A 19,566-nucleotide genomic window follows, 5' to 3' on the forward strand; every position below is an offset into this window, starting at 1 on the left:
GAAAGGAAGCAGGCTACGCTACACAGCCACTCACCTTCTGGTCTGAACTGGACTGAAGTCCCTGCTGGTCTTTATACTGGATGTGCTGATGGAGGGAGTCTCTGTAAACACGATTTATGACTTCTGTTGTCTGTCTTCTTCTCTCCTCAGATTGACGTGATCTCAGTCAGAGTGTGAGTGGTGAGGAAGGAGGTTGTGTTGGAGGATCAGCTGTGTCCTGATGATCCAGAGAGGTTGAAGCAGCAGCATCAGCTCTGACTGGGCCATGTTACTGGGAGGTAGAGTGGAGAGGAGAGCTTCATCCAGCAGTGACTGACAGAGGAATCACAACCAGTGGAGATGACTCTCAGTGCTGCAGTCTGAACTGCTCTGAGATCAGCTCCACTGTCAGAAACAATGTCAACACAACTGTAGATTGAAACTTAATTCAATTGATTTCTTTCTTTGCACCTTGTGGGACGATGGAGAGTTGCAGTTAATTTCCACAATATATTTTGGAATCATTAATATTAGTGCAATATTATATACCTCCAATCTTTTAAAATAGTCTATTTTTCTAATATATCCCAACAGATTGTGTTATTGCAGGAAACTGAACTAAAGAACTGCAAAGTCTGGTGATATTGATCTATTTTCATTTTGATATTTGATCCATTGTTATTATAAAAATATTGAACAGAGTTACTTAAAGTTACTGAAATATCTGGATTTTGGTGAGAAGTCAGTGAACATTGGTTACACATTGAACACCAGAACATTTTAATACCTTGTTATATTATTCTATTGACATAAAATGAATCAGCAAAATATGAAATAAGCTCTAATCTTACATGTCATTGGTAATAATTAAGATTATGTGCATGTATATATTTGTTGTCTTTTCTCATATTGTGAAAGTTTATATTATTGCATCAAAAACACAAATCTGTTTATTGAAATCACATCTTACTTCTGATTGATATAAATCTCCAAAATCCAGCTTCTATAAATATAAATTATCTCCATGTTGGTGTAAATGAAGCACATTTGATTATTTCTTTGGATTCTCCAGAGTTTTATTTCTGACTCAAGAAGATTCAAGTGTTGGTTGCTTATTGATCTCCTGATTTTCAAATAAATAAATCAATAACTATCACAAATATCAGCTTTTTCTCATTTTATAACAGATGAATATTGCTTGTGAGGAACAGAAATAAGATAAAACCTGAACAAAGTGTGGATTCAATCAAAGCTTTACTGTAGTTTCTCAGTTTGCAGTCTGGCTGTTTACGTCTTCATTAGACTCTGAGCATAAAACAAAGGTGGAAAGCCATCTGACTCTGACTCCCACACTGAGAAAGATCATGTTTTATTCACACAAATAAAGTGAATCAGTTTCCAACAAGTGCTCGTCCAGTCTGTTGTAACACAGAAGAATTCAACTTTAGAGCCTTAAAGGCAAATTCCATACATGAACAATAAAAAGGAAGCCCCAGAGTTAAACTGAAAACAGGATTAGAAGCTGCTGTCACTCTCAAACTGATTCCCTGGTCTTAATACAGAAAGTCATGTTCAGTAATAACTCAGTTTGAGTTGTTCAACTTCTCTGATGACGTCCTCAGTAACAGGAGAAGATGGTGATGATGGAGCTGCAGCTGATTCACTCTGTGGCTCTCAGACTAAAGGCTACTTCACTTATCAACAAGCTAACTACTATAATAGGATCTGTTGGCAGAAATAATATGTGTAATATGTGCCTAACTCATTAGTGTACAATAGTGCCTTAGGTATCATTCATGTGTGCATTCATTTCAGTGTCAATACTCAAAATAAGACTTCAACGCTCTTTAAACTTTGAGAAATTTAATTTGCATAAATCCTCTTTATTTTGAAAAATAAAGAGTCAGCTTGTAAAGTGACTGCATCACTTCACTGTGTTGCAGCGCCCTCTACAGGGAAGAAACTGAAAATTAAAGATCAACTTTAAGTTCTTACCATCAGCACAAAAGTTAGTGTTTTTCAGTGATTCCATATAAAATGTTTAAAAAGAAAATTACAAACATAAAAGAGACAAAAGACTTAAATTAGTGCACAAGTTAAAATATATGAATAAAACAAAATACAAATAAGACAGAATACTTTAGTGAACAGTAGTGATTAAATGAATTTACTGTATATATACAATAATAATGTAGGAAATGTATGAGCTTAAATGAATATACACATTGTCAAGCAGTTCTAGTTGATGTTGCTGAGAGCTGCTTGCCACAGTTTTGTACATCGCACTGACCAGAATATATTAACCATCTCACATGAGTTTCTGAGGAAAGACCTGTGTGTGTTTAATGCCTAAAAACTCTGACAGCGGACAGCATGAAAGCAAACACCTGGAGACCTTACACCCCAGTTATGTCAATAAGCCACTGGACTTTTTTCATAGAAAACTCGATGAGTATCTCCAACAGGCATCAGTAAATAAAAAAGCACCGTTAGCCTCGTACAAACACCGCCACATCGCAAGGGGCCAAAAAGCTCACAGGATAGCAGAGGAGCTAATACTCCGGCAGCATTGGACATGGTCACAATCATAGGTGAGAAAAGTGCTGAGACACTGAAACCTGTCCCTCTGTCCAATGACACGATCGGGAGACGTTTATTTGACATTTCACACGACCTCCAAGAACAACTCACAGAACATCTAACAGACAAACATTAAATAGAAACAATATTGTTGCACAAAAAAAACAAACATTAAAAAGTCATCTACCTTTTTGAAAAGGAATAAGCTGATGAAGCTGACAAGTGACCAATGTTTACAGTTTAAAACAGTTTTGAATGTTACCAAGTTAAGTCCAAATGTTCCAGCGGTATGAAGAACTTCGGGCTTGTCTGTGTGTATATATATATTATTAAATGACTTTGTGAAAGCCACTTCCCTTCCCTTTCTACATATGGACCACCAGGACTCAATGCGCTGGTTAATCGTGGATGAGCCATACATGTGGCTGCACGCTCCAGAGTGGTAGTCATGGTGATGGCTTTCTGCGGTACAACCCTGTGTTTACTTTTTAGAGTCCGCAAGCTGATGTTTATATTGTGTAAACTTGACAGCATGTCCATGATTGCATCGTACGAGTGTCCCTCATTCAAATATTGTGTGCAATAATGCAGCATGTCTGGTCCTTCCGTCTGCTCCGTATCCTTTAAAGACTCCAGAGACCGTCCACACCAAACACAAAACCCTATCAGCCACCGTAGTGTTGCCATATGGTAACAATGACTGTTTCTCACTTTTACTCACCGGTACTTTAGTTTTATTATATTTCCCCTGAAGGAGTTTTTAATGTTGGTAAACTGCTGCAGCTGGATTAGATTCAGTGTTGAAGTAGGAAACTGCTGTTTTCTGTTTACATTGTTTTAACTGCAGTTCTGTTATTTGGCCACAAGAGGGCGCTGTTGACCACATTATAATTATATGGTCAACAGCGCCCTCTTGTGGCCAGTAATTGAGTTGCAGTGTATTACCAGCGACTGTAACATAGATAACACTGATTTATTTAATGTATAAGCCAGAATGTTTAGGTTTCATCTGTAATTTAATGTTTGAAAACTATTAATATTTTATTAAGTTCATTCTCATTTACGTTTGTCAAATTTTTTTTAATGTTTGTGATTTTCTTTTTACACATTTTTTATGGGAAATGTTGAATGTAGAACACAGAATATCATTGTCAAATACTGCATTACTGTAATTTTGTATATTAAGAACTTAAACATGAAGTTGATGATCGTGTAACATATATAAAAACACTTTCTAAAACACAATAATGTTTTTAAGACGTTTAAAGTTAATTGCTACAATGCTTGTGTCTGTGTTTCACTAGCAGTTGTAGCTGTTAGTCTCACAGGTGTGACAGTTTAACTGGTGATACTGAGGCTTTTGAGGACCCCTTATGGCTGAACCAGGAAATAAAGATTCTGACTACTTCTATGACATTCATTCATTTGACATTTAAAACACTGCAATAGAAACACTTTGCTGGAACAATAATGTTGGTGTCTGCTCCTCACAAAACGTCTCCATAATGAATATTTATGTATTCCTCTGGTATAAAAGTATCACACAGATGTTTAATGGGATACAGTGATGATGTGATTTCCAGATTTCACATACACACACACACACACACACTCACACACACTCTGACTGAACCGACACAATGAGTAAACAGTAACTATCACAGTTCAGGTTTTTATCTCTCCATCTTGTCCATTCGGCCTTTAACTTCCTGCCGTCTTTGGAGTCGTGTTACTGCCAACATCGTATTAGAGCGCGTCCAGCTAGTCAGGATCCTGTGAGCGAGTTTCACCTGCAGCTCGTAGAGAAGCTTCGCATCTAAAACTACCAGGAGAAAACCAAAGCACCACATGTTGTATAGCTGTACTCTATAAGAATCTACCTTTACGCAGTCATCAAGTACGTCTGTGATGTATATTCACTGGAATCATACATATGTGTGTCATCATTATAGTGATAACATCCATTAACCAAAAAATAAATTTTATACTTTTTATTCATTTAAAGTCTTGTTAGTCAAAGTCTGTTGAACGATGGAGAACTGCTGTTATTTTTCACATTATTCTGTATCATGGAGGTTGATGTCAGAAGTCTCATTCTCATCAGTATTGGATTATATTTCTGTTTACTTGTTCTTTTTATTCTGTATGTTTATGTTCTTATTTCATATGAATCCATCATATTCTGTAACAGGTTGCATTATTTACAGAAAGCAGTGTGTTTACAGTGTGTTTACTGATGAGCTGAATGCAACAACACTAATGAAAGTGTAAGAATGGGGATAAACTTTCATCACTTTCTGTGTTTAAAATGGTCGTAATTAGTGTTTATGTGCACCTGCCCAGGGACTGCAGATGGAAATTAATTAGTAGCTGAATCTGGTAAAATGCATCTCTGCTCCTTGTATGAGATTAATGTGTTTTTGTTTATGGTCCCTGATAAATAAATATAATTACCTAAACTAAACTAATAAATGAGAAATAAGTTGAGTCCCCATCTGCATAAAACTGTCAGTGAAATGTTTTTTTCTTCTGTAATGAGCAAAAGATATTAAACAACGTTGTTATGTGTCATTCCACATGTGTTTATTGATTGAGTTAATTAAGAAAATGCTCAGTTTCTTATTTGTGAAATATTGTGTTTTACTTGTTTGGGCCTCAAACTGTTTTGGTATTTAGATAAAAGACGTAGGTTTAGAGGAGAACTGCTAACGACTCACACACATCTGATATTTGACAAAGAGCCCCGACTAGATGATGTATTTTTATAAGACAAGAATGTTGGAAACTACTGGTTGAATTAGTAACAGTGGATTTTATAAGACAGCTGCTGCTGTCAGATGAATGTAAAGAATACAGTAGTTCCCTGTGAAATGTAGTGGAGCAGAGTGCATGTTTTGTATGTAAAATATCTGATAATAACTCGTCGTCTAACAGCTGTCAGGTAAATGTCCTGCAGTAAAAAGTCCAGGACTTCAGTGTAGTGCAGTAAATGTATAAAGTAGAATGACATTTAAATATTAAAGTACAAATAACCTCAAACTGTACTCAAGTACAGGCCTTGAGTAGATGTACTCAGTTACTTTCCACCACTGACTGCTACTGTAACTGTAACCATCACTTCTGGAGTTATAATACTAAATACTACAACTATCATTACTATTACTACTATCACTATTACTTATATTACTATCACTACTATTACTATTACTCGTCCAAACTGAACCATCTGCTGACTATGTAAATCTAGATGTGGAAAGTAACTAAGTACATTCAAGTACTGCATTAAGTGCATTTTGGAGGTATTTGTACTCCACTACATTGGAAGTATTGGACGTTTTACTGCACTACATGTACCTGACAGCTGTCATTTTACAGATTACACGACACAAGAACATGTGAAGTATTTAAATGATCTCCACCCGCCTGAATCACCTACAGCATTAAACTGCTGCTTACGTCTGCACAGTGACTACTTTTAATACTTATAAATACTTCTGTACTTTTACTGAAGGAACATTTATATGCAGATAAACATTAGGAAAGAGGCTCCACAATAAGTACACAGAACATATCAACTACCACTGCCACTGCTACTACTTTTGGACCACTAATAAACACACAAACATTTCTTTTCACCCTCAATAGTACTTTATGTGTCAGTCAATAAACAGTGATTGTGGTTGTAATGTATCCTTTTGGCCAGCAGGTGGTGGTGTTGTTTACTGAATGACATTTAAACTGAGCTTCAGGAGCTTCCTTCTTCCTTCTTTGTTGGTACTAATCATGTATTTATATGTCTGTGTGCTGGTGTGACTGGTTTCATTTCATCCCTGAGCTTTATCTCTGTGATTTTCTTTTTAGAGTGAGATTATGTTTCTGTTTACTTGTTTTTTATATTTGTATAATCTGCTAATATTCTATATCAGATTGTAGAAACCTCACACATCCTGATATTAACAATAACTTGTACTTGTCATGTGATGTAACTTCTATACAGACTGATATATTTCATACACGTTGCTGTAAATGAAGCCTCTTTGTTGAATTTCTTCTGTCAAGAGTTCAGAGAGTTTTCCTGTCTCATCTGCATTCAGACAGCACACAGCCAGGGGCGGAGCTAGAGGGGTGGCTGGGGTAGCACTGGAGTACCTGTGAGTTTCCTGTAAGACACTCACCAAAACACAAAAATAAAGATCTTGAGTCAAGCAATTAGTCCTTAAAGGTTTTGTTGTTTTTGATCTTGCAGCAAGAGGAGCAGTTCTGTGATGTAAAAGAAAATGCTCAGAGTGGGGCAGTCCCACACTGGGTTTTATACATCTTTAGAAGCATTAGAAGCATTCCTCCCTTACATTTGTTATCACCTAACTGTCACAGTGAAATGTATCAGCTAACAGGCCCTCTCTGAACTGTGAGAACCAAGGTCAGGCCTTTCAATAAGTCACCTGTTGCTGCGTATGCAGAAACACATTTATTGCTTTATTACTTTCTGGTCAGGACAAATGTTCCATTACAGTACTTTATTACTTTATTAACTCTTAGTTGTGAATGGTAATGTTGCAGTCAGAAACACAGGCGGACACTGAGATGTAGTTCACTTGAAGCTGCTTTATTTTATGGATGTTAACACAGTCAAATAATCAGATATACACTCAGGTCTGCCTACATATATTTTCTAACAGCTATTAAAAAGTCTGTCACAATCTGACATTTTAGAACAAGAGCAGTTCCTCTGCCGTTAACTTTGGTTTCCTCGCATGCGCCGTCTGGTATTACTAACGGCTGAATGTTAGACCCATAAAGAGAGTAAATAACTGTGTATGTTACACTTCATTACAGCAATTAACTTAATGAAGAGAAGATGAGCGAACACTAAACTTTCTCAAAGTGAGGACCAAGTGTGGTCCAAACATTGGTAATAAAATCAGTGGAGTTCAGTGTGCGGCCATCTTCTCTTGATTGTAGCTCCACCAGCTGCCCAGTAATGTTGAGGTTTGATTGAACAACAGTGTGAAAGGCTGCCTGCACACACATATTTACTGTTCTATCACAGAAATGGTTTATTAGTACACATGAACAGTATTTCCTGCAGCCTACTTTGTTATAGCTGGTCTTCTTGTGGTGCGTTCAGGTGTTGTGGTAACTTTGTGAGTATTAGTCCATAATTTAATATAATGGATACAGCTATCTGATTTGGGAACAGACAGAAGCTGAATTTAAAGTTAATGATAATTATTAATTCACAGTATTGCATGTTCACCTGTGTTAAAACAACAGGAATGGATTTAATGATCTGTTATGGCCACATTGTGGATTAAATGATAGTCTTAATTTATGTAAATTTGAGTACATTCTTTTTTATTATGCAATATGTGTTCAATACATTTCAAACGTAAAACTTGTCTGTAATTTTAAAACTCTGTCACAGGGTTCGGTCCACATAATAATAACGTCAACTTACTTTCATCTGCTTATTTTACATTGACTTCAGGTCATGGTCAGTTGTTATCACATGTCCCATAAATGTTCAGTTGGGTGTATGTATGATTAGCAAGGCCTTTGCTGTTTGAACCACTAATGTATCACACTGTGTGGACATGTATTTGGAAAAATCTCTGAAGATTATGAAATGAAACTTATTACAATTTATGGATTTCTAATGTCACCTTTAGATATTTCTTTTCAATGCTTTATTAAAGGTCCAGTGTGTAACCTTTAGGAGGCTCTGTTGGCAGAAATGAAAAATATTCATAGGTATCTTTTAGTTAGTGTATGATCACCTGAATATAACAATCGTGTTTTCATTACCTTTAACTTTAACCTGTGGCGTAGTCTCTCTCCCTCACACTTGGAAAGGGAGGGGGAAGCCAGTGAGTAGCAGTCTGAAACTACACTGCTGGATGCCACTAAATCCTTCACATTGGACCTTTAATGTACCACAATAATGTTATGTTTTTGAGTTATTGTCTGCAATTAAATTGGCATGTATTTTGGCCAATCTTTAAAGTCTCTATGCTACCCTCTTGTCACGGCATGGATATTTTTATATAGATCAGCCAGCGAGTATCATCCCCTGCAAATGGGGAAATGTTAAAAAAAAACATTTAGTTCATTTAGTTTAAATTTTTTAGTTTAATTATATTATTTAAACAACATTTAAGTACCAACATTTTGATCAAAACTCAATTTCATTGTCTTTACAAGCCGAGAGAGACGCTCATGTTGAACAAGTTGATCTGTGTAAACTCACCTGAGTCTCACCAGACTCCACAACGCCACAGCTCCCAGTTCCTCTAACCCCAGCAGATAAAGACTGGTTTAGAACTCCTACCTACAACGTACAAACCTTTTGCACTATTTATATTTAATTTCCACTTTAGTAGTTTAGTAGTTTTAGTTTAGTTTTAGTTTTTTAGTTTTAGTCAAGTTTTAATTTTCTGCTCATATTTTGGACTCCATGTCCTACTTGAACAACAAATAGTGTATATACTTTAATTTATAGTTTTTATATCTTCTAATATTAATAATATTAGCAATATTTTTACTGTGATATTCTTTGTTTTCTGTTTTTGCGCTGCTTTGCCCTATTGCTGCTGTGTCAACCTGAATTTCTCCTTAGGGGGATAAATAAAGGAATTATCTTATGTTCCTCTACATAGAGAGGGGAGGAGCTGACCAGGTAGCTCACATAACACCAGGTGAAAGTGAAAGTGTTCAGTTGGTTCAGTCTCCATTTTGAGTCGACAGAGCAGAAGGAGGGAAACTGAAGGCTGAGGCAGGGTGAGTGTTAATACAACATTATTATTATTTTACTGTCAAAGTCTCTGAGTCAGTTTTCTTCCTGTGGACTGTAGAGGACAGAAATGTTAGAATGAACTCAACAGTTTGATTCATCTGTGGATACAAAGTTGTGATTGACTGAATAATACAGATTAAAGCTACTGTAACCCAAGAAAACAAGTACAGGGTTAAAGAAAGTGACCAGGTGGAGTTCTATATTATACTGTATACTCTATATACTATACAGAGTACTGTGTGTGTGTGTGTGTGTGTGTGTGTGTGTGTGTGTGTGTTACTTCTTTTTCTCTCAATCTTGTGTGTGCCTCTTTATCAAACCTTTTTTTCTTCAGTCTTCTGTTTTGAGTCAGTGTTATTATTGTATCTCTCAGACTGACTGAAGTGCAGAAGATGAGTGTTTGTGTGGAGGAAGAGGAGGACAGAGCAGAGTCTCCAGTGTCCAGCTGTCTGTCTATGAAGAGTGATCGGTCCATACATGATCCTCCAGACTTCAGTAATGAACCTGGACCCTCAGACACAAAGTAAGAAACTGTTTTTACTGTAAACTGACCTGATGGAAGATGATTCATTGAGCATGAAGACAAAATAGATTTATTTTCATGATGCAGAACTATTAGTGCAGACACTGTTTCAAACTAAAATGTATCTTGTTTTATTTCTTTAACAAAACACTTGAGAACTTCTGTTTCAGAATTTACATTTCATATATAATATAATAATATTCATATATTTTTGCTCTGATGTTGAAGTCACTGTAAATATTTGTAACTATTATCTGAAAGAATCTGTTTCTAATGTGTAATTAAATATACTGTTTCTAAAGATGAAGAAACAAATATCCATTTATTTACGTAAAAGTTATCTGCAGATTTAAAAACAGGGACAGAAAATGTCAAATGTAGATTTGGAGACTTCTTTTTAAGAATATTTGAACTGGATATATTCCTTCATTTGATAGTTGACAATATAGAGTGACAGGAAACATAAAAGGAATGAAAAAAAACAAATAAACTGTTTGTAGTTGAACCTGTGACACCACTGTTACGTGCTATGTGTCTTACAGTAAACTGCTGGTCTATCATAATTATTTAGAGCACTTCTAACCTCAGTTTAAACTAACACAAGCTAATCTGCCCAAAGTGACTGTAGAACAGTGAAGGACATAATCAGCTCTCTTTAATGGAAGGCTTTTATTGTGAAGCAGCTGCAGGAAGTGTCGAGTTTGTATTAATAACAAACTACAGGCAGATCAATAAATGTTTAATAAGACAGACAGATAGGAAAAGCACTCAGTGTTTATGAAAGCAGGAGAGTTGAAATAAAAGGAATCATTTTCATTACAGACTGAATGCTGAATTCAAACAGAAAAGTTAACAACACTTTTAATGTTCTCTGTGACCATCTGAGCTTCCAGACAGTGTCAGACAAATCTCAGTATTTTTCATCAACAATCAACAAATCATTTTAGTAATAAAGAAATGTCTTCACAGAGAGAGGAAGAGGAGTCATGTTTCTGTGGAGGAGCAGCTGTCCTGCTGTGTTTTGTGTCAGGACGTCCTGAAGGATCCAGTCTCTACCAGCTGTGGACACTGGTTCTGCAGACAGTGCATCACCTCATACTGGGACCAGTCTGCTTCATCAGGAGACTCCTCCTGTCCCCAGTGTGGAGAAAGATCCAGAACAAGAGCTGGACTGCAGACAGCCAGTCAGACCAGCACTGTACAAAGTAAGGCTGTACATCTTAAAAATCTAATCTGCTACATTTCATTAAATTAAGTTTATTTAGAGACTAACAATAAGTTCATTCAACAATGTGGATACAACACAAAAACTGCATGTATCATGTAACTTCATCAACTTCATCAAATAAGCTGAACATCTTCAACTGCTACTTGTCCTGGATGTAGGATGAGTCTGAACCATTGGCAGCACAGTAGGCATGAACCAGTGACTATAAAATGGATTTGATCAGCCACCAGTAGCCAGTGCAGGGTGTGGAGGAGCAGTGTAGTGTGGGAGAGCTTCAGTAGGTTGAAGACCAGCTGAGCTGCTGCATTCTGGATGAGCTGCAGAGGTCAGATGGCACATGCAGGCAGACAGGAGTGAGTTGCAGTAGTTTAGGCACGAGATGACAAGATCCTCCTGCATGAGGAACAGACTCTGAGCTAAAATTATCACTCAGAAACAGTGTGTAATAATGTACATAACCACACAGTGACTAACACTAAACAACACTGGTTTTTGTGACATGAGTGAAAATCTGGTTCCCGGCGTCACAGTTCAAAAAGACACAGCTACATGAGTGACTGACTGACCGAGCGGTCATTAACAGGCCGACCTGAGATGGTCTCCTCCCTCAAACCAAAACCACCTCTGTGTGGAGACACTTGACGACAACTACGCTCATCAGTCAGTGCAATAAAAGCGTTGCTAGTAAAAATCCAACACTTTATCAATGCACTGTTCAACAAGTAAAACCATATAAACTGTGGAGAAGTGATATCTGCTCTGTCCGCTTTCTCTCATCCACCTCCTCTATGTTTTACACAAGCACAGCGCTGAGCTCAGCTAATAGTGAATTGCTACCAAAATAAAAGCTGTCTGTTTAGTTTAGTTTGCCATGTATCTTAAAATCTGGCAAATTCTTGTTTTCAACTGAGCTGCTGGCTGAGACAAACCAGGTGTGTCTTTATCACAAGTCATATCCTCGTCACAATATTGAAACAGTGTTATTGTTAGTTAGATAGTTTAAATAATGAGCTGCTGACACTCAGCCTGTTGCCGCTGCTGTCAATCAAACACACACACCAACACACAGTCAGAGAAAAAATTACATTTTCTGATGTTCCCTCAAAACTGGACTTTATAAAGTTTACTGTTTATATTTCTATATTCATCTTTATATTGTTATTGAAAATAATCAGCAGATTGTCAAATCTTCTTTGTTTTGACTCAAACTCTTTTCTCTTTTTAGTGAGTGGTGGTCTGCAGGAGGTTTTAGATGAACATAAGATCAGTCAGAAGATGAGATGTAAACATGTGACTGAAGGAACTGATGAAACAGGAAGTGGAACCCTCCTCAACAGGATCTATACTGAGCTCTACATCACAGAGGGACAGAGTGAAGAGGTTAATACCCAACATGAGGTGAGGCAGCTGGAGACAGCTTCCAAGATGGAGACCCTCCATGACACTCCAATCAAGTGCCACGAGATCTTTAAAGCCTTACCTGACCAACAGAGACACATCAGAGTGGTTCTGACGAACGGCGTCGCTGGCGTTGGAAAAACCTTCTCAGTGCAGAAGTTCACTCTGGACTGGGCAGAGGGTTTGGAAAACCAAGATGTCAGTCTGGTGGTTCTGCTTTCGTTCAGGGAGCTGAACCTGATCAAAGATGAGCAGTACAGTCTTCTCACACTGCTCCATGTTTTCCATCCAACATTACAGAAGGTCACAGCAGAGCAGCTCGTTGTCTGTAAACTTTTGTTCATCTTTGACGGCCTGGATGAAAGCAGACTTTCACTGGATTTCCACAACAATGAGGTTGTGTCTGACGTCACACAGAAGTCTTCAGTCAACGTGCTGTTGACAAACCTCATCAAGGGGAATCTGCTTCCCTCGGCTCTCGTCTGGATAACTTCCAGACCTGCAGCAGCCAATCAGATCCCTCCTGAATGTGTTGACAGGGTAACAGAAGTACGAGGCTTTACTGACGCCCAGAAGGAGGAGTACTTCAGGAGGAGAGACAGTGATGAAGATCTGTCCAACAGAATCATCTCACACATCAAGACCTCCAAGAGCCTCCACGTCATGTGTCTAATCCCAGTCTTCTGCTGGATCACTGCTACAGTTCTGGACCACATGTTGACTACAGACCAGAGGGGAGAGCTGCCCAAGACCCTGACTGACATGTACTCACACTTCCTGCTGGTTCAGACAAAGAGGAAGAAGCAGAAGTATGATGAGGGACATGACAAGAGTCCACAGGAGCTGATGGAGGCTGACAGGGATGTTCTTCTGAAGCTGGGGAGGCTGGCGTTTGAACAGCTGGAGAAAGGAAACATCATGTTCTACCAAGAAGACCTGGAGCAGTGTGGTCTTGATGTCACAGAGGCCTCAGTTTACTCAGGAGTTTGTACAGAGATCTTCAAAAGAGAGGGTATGATCTTCCAGAAAACAGTCTACTGCTTTGTTCATCTGAGCATTCAGGAGTTTCTGGCTGCAGTCTACATGTTCCACTGTTACACCAACAGGAACACAAAATTACTGGAGGACTTCCTGGGTCAAAAATATGTTAATTCAACCCTGGATGTCTTTCTGAAGAGAGCCATGGAGAAATCCCTCAAAAGTAAAAATGGCCACCTGGACCTGTTTGTTCGCTTCCTTCATGGCCTCTCTCTGAAGTCCAACCAGAGACTCTTAGGAGGCCTGCTGGGTCAGACAGACAACAGTCCAGAAATCATCCAAAGAGCCATCAACAACCTGAAGAAGATGAACATGTATAATATCTCTCCTGACAGAAGCATCAACATCTTCCACTGTCTGATGGAGATGAACGACCACTCAGTCCATCAGGAGATCCAAGAGTTCCTGAAGTCAGAGAACAGATCAGAGAAGAAACTCTCTGAGATCCACTGCTCAGCTCTGGCCTACATGCTGCAGATGTCAGAGGAGGTTCTGGATGAGTTGAACCTGAAGAAGTACAGCACATCAGTGAAGGGACGACTGAGACTGATTCCAGCTGTGAGGAACTGCAGAAAGGCTGAGTAAGTCCAGATGTGATTAACATTATAAATCAATGTAAAGTTGAAGTCATCAGTATTAGAGTAAAGATTATATTGTTTAGTTCTTAACAAAGAACGTCTTTTCACATGTTTTTTCATTCTTAATAATTTTGATTTATAAACCAGTTTACAGACGAGTCCATTCAAATACCACCAGAGAGAGAGAGAGGGAAAAGGAGAGAGCTTCTTTACTAATGAAGGTTCATTTAGTGTAGCAGAGCCTTTCCAGTGAGCCATGATGCACAGTAGCAGCACCCTGACTGTGTTTGACCTGAATGTAACAGAACCTTAATTAGTGTCATTGGTAACACCTGTGTTTACCCTCCTGTTTCATATCAAAATGGCTCCTGTGGAAAAGGTTTATTATACTATTATTGCAATAGGAGTCATTTAACTCAGCGGTCCCCAACCACCGAGCCGCGGACCAGTACCGGTCCGTGGGTCATTTGCTACCGGGCCGCACAGAAAAATAAATAAATAAATATTTCATTGATGGTCAGAGTCTGAAAGATGTTTTATTTTGAAAAATGACCGGATTCTCCCCCAATTACATCCGTCTGTGCATCTTCACACAGGTAAAGACAGGTAAAGACGCACGTCTTGGTCACGTGATATGTTACCCCAGTTCAGCCCTCAAGCTAGCAAAAATGAGTAAAAAACAAACGTCTTTGGAAAGGGGAAAAGGCCCAATGAGGAGACAGAAGAAAAGCCTACAACTTCCAAGAAAAAGAAAGCTGCATTTAAAAAACAATATCAGGAGTCCTACTTAAAATCAAAACAGTTCAAAACTGCTTCGGCACATGGAGACCAAGCACCCTACATTAAAAGACAAGCCTTTGGACTTTTTTGAAAGAAAAAAACGGGGACAAGACGGACAGAAGCAAGTACTGATGGCCACCACATCAACAAATGTGAGTGCGCTGAGAGCATCATTCTTAGTGGCTAACCGTATTGCTAAGGCAAAGAAACCTTTTACTATTGGTGAAGAATCCTGGCCGCCGCTAAGGACGTTTGCCGTGAACTTCTAGGAGAGGCCGCAGTTAAGAAGATAGCACAGGTTCCTCTTTCGGCTACAACCGTCACTAGGCGAATTGATGAAATATCAGAGGACATTGAGAAACAATTGTTGGAGAGGATTAATAAATCACTCAAACACCGACCACTCAAAGCACTTTTACACTACATGCCACATTCACTCAGTGATGGCAAAGTCCATCGAACAGAAACTAACATTCATACACATTTACACAGCGGCATCGGGAGCAATTTGGGGTTCAGTATCTTGCTCAAGGATACTTTGACATGTGGCACCAGGAGCCGGGGATCGAACCAACAACCTTCCGATTAAGGAACAACCCGCTCTGCCTCTGAGCCACAGCCGGCCCAAGACAATATTGCTTGTTTATGTGAGATATATATATCAGGATGATGTGCATGAGGATATGTTATGTGCATATCTTTGCCAACTAACACCACAGCCGCAGAACTATTCAAGTCTGTGAATGATTACATATCAGGAAAACTGAATTGGTCCTTTTGTTTCGGCATATGCACGGACGGAGCTGCTGCTATGACTGGACGGCTTTCTGGATTAACTGCCCGGGTTAAGGAGGTTGCACCTGAATGTGAGTCTACGCACTGTGTCATTCACAGGGAAATGCTGGTTAGCCAAGAAATGACTGCGGTCAAGCCAGCCGTCACTCTGATCTCCGTGGTCAAATCAGCCGCACTTAAATGTCGAGTGTACAAGTATTCTCAGCGTTATGGTAAATGCGGAGAAACAGCGTATTTACTTCCGGTTTTCAAAATAAAGGTATTAAGAACAGTAAGCTATAATTCGAACCTACATTTAAAAAAAAATATGTTACATTAAAGTGTTTCATGCCCCCATGATGAATAAAAAACACTTAATATCACGTATCTTTACTGCACAGTGTGGAGAAATGCCAAAATAAAAGTCCCATATTTATGCCTCCAGATTGCATATTTTCATATATATGAGGTACTGTAAAAACACATTGCTCAATAATTCCTGGCTACTGATGATATATCTGACTTCTACTCATATAAGACTACACACACACTCAATATCAAGCATTTTTACTGCACCAATGTGGAGAAATTCAAGTATAAAAGTCCCATATTTATACCTGGAGATTGCATATTTGACCATATTTGAGCTACTGTAAAAACACTTTGCTTAATAAGTCCTGGCTATGGATGGTGTATTTGACTTCTGCACATATAAGACTACAAGCATACTTAATATCAAGCATTTTTACTGCACCAATGTGGAAAATTTCAACAATAAAATTCCATATTTGTATCTCCAAGTGGCATATTTTCTTACATTTGAGGTACTGTAAAAATACTTGGCTCAATAATTCCTGGCTATGGGTGATGCTTTTTCATTATACTTCAAGAATGATAGGGTTAGGACAGGAGAACATTGAGAAATGCATCCTTATAGTCATGGCTGCAACACATGACAATGGCAATACAGATTTTTATTTTAAGGAATAATAAAACTTTGATAATTTGGTTGAAGCCTGCTTAAGAGATGATTTCTGAATTTGGTGTTTTGCAGTTAAAGGTAATTATTTCCCCTTTTACAGATTCAGTGTGATAGCTGTTGCAGGTGGTTCCACGTACAGCGCCTGCAAATGGACACAGCAGAGCTGCAGAATACCAAGAATGTGGACTGGAATTTAATTTTGAGTGAAAAGTAAACAAATTAGGATTGAGTAGGATTTTGTGTTTAGTGTTTAGTTTTTGATGACTTTATCATCACTTTCTTATAACATGTTATTAAACATTTGTGTGAAATGTTGTCATGACCATTGACCACGGAGATCAGAGAGACGGCTGCTTGACCGTCACCTGAACTTAACAGTGTATTGAATGATGTCGTTAAAGTTATTAACCACATCAAAGCACATGCCCTTAACTCGACTGTTCGAGCAGCTTTGTGAGGAGATGGACGCAGAGTACAGACGCCTTCTCTTACACATAGAAGTAAGATGGCTATCTAAAGGGAGATCGTTGGCCAGAGTGTTTGATTTACGAGAGCCGCTGCAGAGATTTCTTTCAATTAGCAGGGATTTTGGAAGAGACTGAGCCTGAACCGCCATTCTCCCAGCTGGTGCATGATCACCTGTCTTTGCTTTTAAAAGAGTTCGAGCGGTACTTCCCAACAACAAAAGACCCACGAACTGCGAAAGAATGGATCCGAGATCCATTTGTGAACAACCCAGGTGAATCGAGCATGTCCGTGCCAGAAGAAAATCAACTGCTGGAGATTGAAAATGACGGTGGCCTTAAAACTATGTTTGAGACAACAACTCTGCCGCTGTTCTGGATTAAAGTCAAAGCAGAATATCCTGAGATCGCCACAAAAGCACTGAAAACCCTGCTTCCCTTTCCAACATCCTATCTTTGTGAAGCGTTGTTTTCTGCAGTGACAGAGACCGAAACAGAATTACGGAATAGACTGGACACAAGGAACACACTTCGGGTGTCATTGTCTCCCATTACCTCTAGATGGGACCTGCTCGTTGCTGAGAAACAAGCTCAGGGCTCCCACTAATTCAGCGTAATGGCGAGTTGTAGTTTTATGCACTTTATTATTATTATATTATTATTATTATTTGTTTTTATGCCGTTCGTATCATTTTATTTCGTTGTATTCATCCGTCACACCTTGAAGGCCGGTCCATGAAAATATTGTCTTACATGAAACCGGTCCGTGGCAGGAAAAAGGTTGGGGACAGCTGACTGAACTAATTCAATGGGAGACTAAAAGCTGCTGGAGCAACATAATAAGATTCATCTGGAGCTGCATTAGTGAGATTTTCACAGTACAATAACCATCTCAGAAAATATCACAGTTTAAAGGTTTACAGTATTACACAGTTAGTAATTATCAGTTACAGTACAGTAATGAAAACAGAAGGATGAGTTGTTTTTGTTTGTTTGTTTGAGGAGTTCAAGTTTCAAACCACAGACCTTGTGATCAATGACTGACCAGCTGAGCTACAGCCGCTCATGTTAATGTGCTTTGTGATGCAAAATGCACAAAAGTATATTTTTATAATAAAATGTCAGATTTTATTATACTTAAATTTATATTCTGTCATCACAGACTTTCCTTATGTGGACTCTCAGAGACTCACTGTGAAGTTGTGGCCTCAGCTCTGGAGTCCAACCCCTCCCATCTGAGAGATCTGGACCTGAGTGACAACAACCTGAAGGATTCAGGAGTGAAGCTGTTGTGTGCTGGACTGGAGAGTAAAAACTGTAGACTGGAGACTCTGAGGTCAGTTCATGTATTTTGCTCTTGTACAGTGTATATCTGATATGTGTAATTTATCTTTGTTTGCCTCTGATCCCCAGTAAAAACATATTCTGAGTTAGAGAGAAATCTGGATTTTGTGTTCTGACTCAACCAGTAAGCAGGAGCATAAATAATACACTGTATTTGTACAGGAAGGTACTTGGTTACATTTAAGATTAAGAGAGAATATGCAGCTCTCTTTGCTCAGTGCACATTTGATCCAGTTATAAAGAAGATTGAGGATGAAGCTCACAGTCAGTGTGTGTTGATGGAGATGACAGTGGTGATGAGGATAGTCTAAATGTGTGAGATACATCAGAACTGCTGGTTTAAAGAGGTTTGTTTTTACTTAAATTATTATTTCTGTCATAAATTCTTATTTATTTGATATTGGCCTTTTTGGAATTCTGTAGAAAACATCTGTCTTAATATTATTAATAAAAGGACCCATGGTTGTTATGAATCAGAAGAAACAGAAGAAAATGGAATAACAACATGTCTGATTTCATCATTATTACAGACCTGACTGACAGCATGTTATTGATCTCTGCTGACATCAATTTATTCTTTATTCAGACTGAGTCGCTGCAGTTTGTCAGAGATCAGCTGTGATTATCTGGTCTCAGCTCTGAAGTCCAACCCCTCCCATCTGAGAGAGCTGGACCTGAGTCACAACAATCTGCAGGATTCAGGAGTGAAGCTGCTGTGTGGTTTTCTGGAGAGTCCACACTGTAGACTGGAGACTCTGAGGTCAGTTCACTGACTCTCTGTTACTGTTGTAGATCTGATATGTTTAATTAACAATTGAACCTAATTTATGTTCATACATAACTTACATCCATAAAGTTGTAACGTTGCTTTTGTTCATATTTTAATGTTTGTTGAACTAAATTTAGTCTGCAGTCACAAAGACTTGTGTTTGTTAAAGAAACTGTAGAAAATGTCCACTGTTAGTTGTTAAAGTAAATGAATGTTTATAATTGTTGGTAAATGGTCACATCTGGATACAGAAGATCCTCTGAACTAATATTTGTTTTAAACTGATCAAGTTTACTGAAGGAGAAATATTTCTTTGGTTTCTGTTGATTTCAATGT

At 38.4% G+C, this 19,566-nt stretch overlaps 1 protein-coding gene across 50 annotated transcripts in view; it reads left to right on the plus strand.

Moving 5' to 3' along the window:
- The window catches only part of LOC127369757 (protein NLRC5-like), a 137,779-nt gene that overhangs the window by 74,457 nt on the left and 43,756 nt on the right, over window positions 1–19,566 (plus strand). For 45 of the 50 annotated variants that reach the window (XM_051411435.1, XM_051411489.1, XM_051411446.1 and 42 more), the window contains one exon: window positions 19,048–19,221. The exons of 4 other annotated variants lie outside the window; for them this stretch is intronic. In XM_051411435.1, coding sequence (XP_051267395.1) covers window positions 19,048–19,221 — 174 coding nt within the window. The remainder of the gene's footprint in view (window positions 1–19,047; window positions 19,222–19,566) is intronic. One more of the 50 variants, XM_051411436.1, reaches the window with a different exon arrangement.

This window comes from Dicentrarchus labrax, unplaced genomic scaffold (genome assembly GCF_905237075.1).
Source record: "Dicentrarchus labrax unplaced genomic scaffold, dlabrax2021, whole genome shotgun sequence".
Classification (NCBI taxonomy): domain Eukaryota; kingdom Metazoa; phylum Chordata; class Actinopteri; family Moronidae; genus Dicentrarchus; species Dicentrarchus labrax.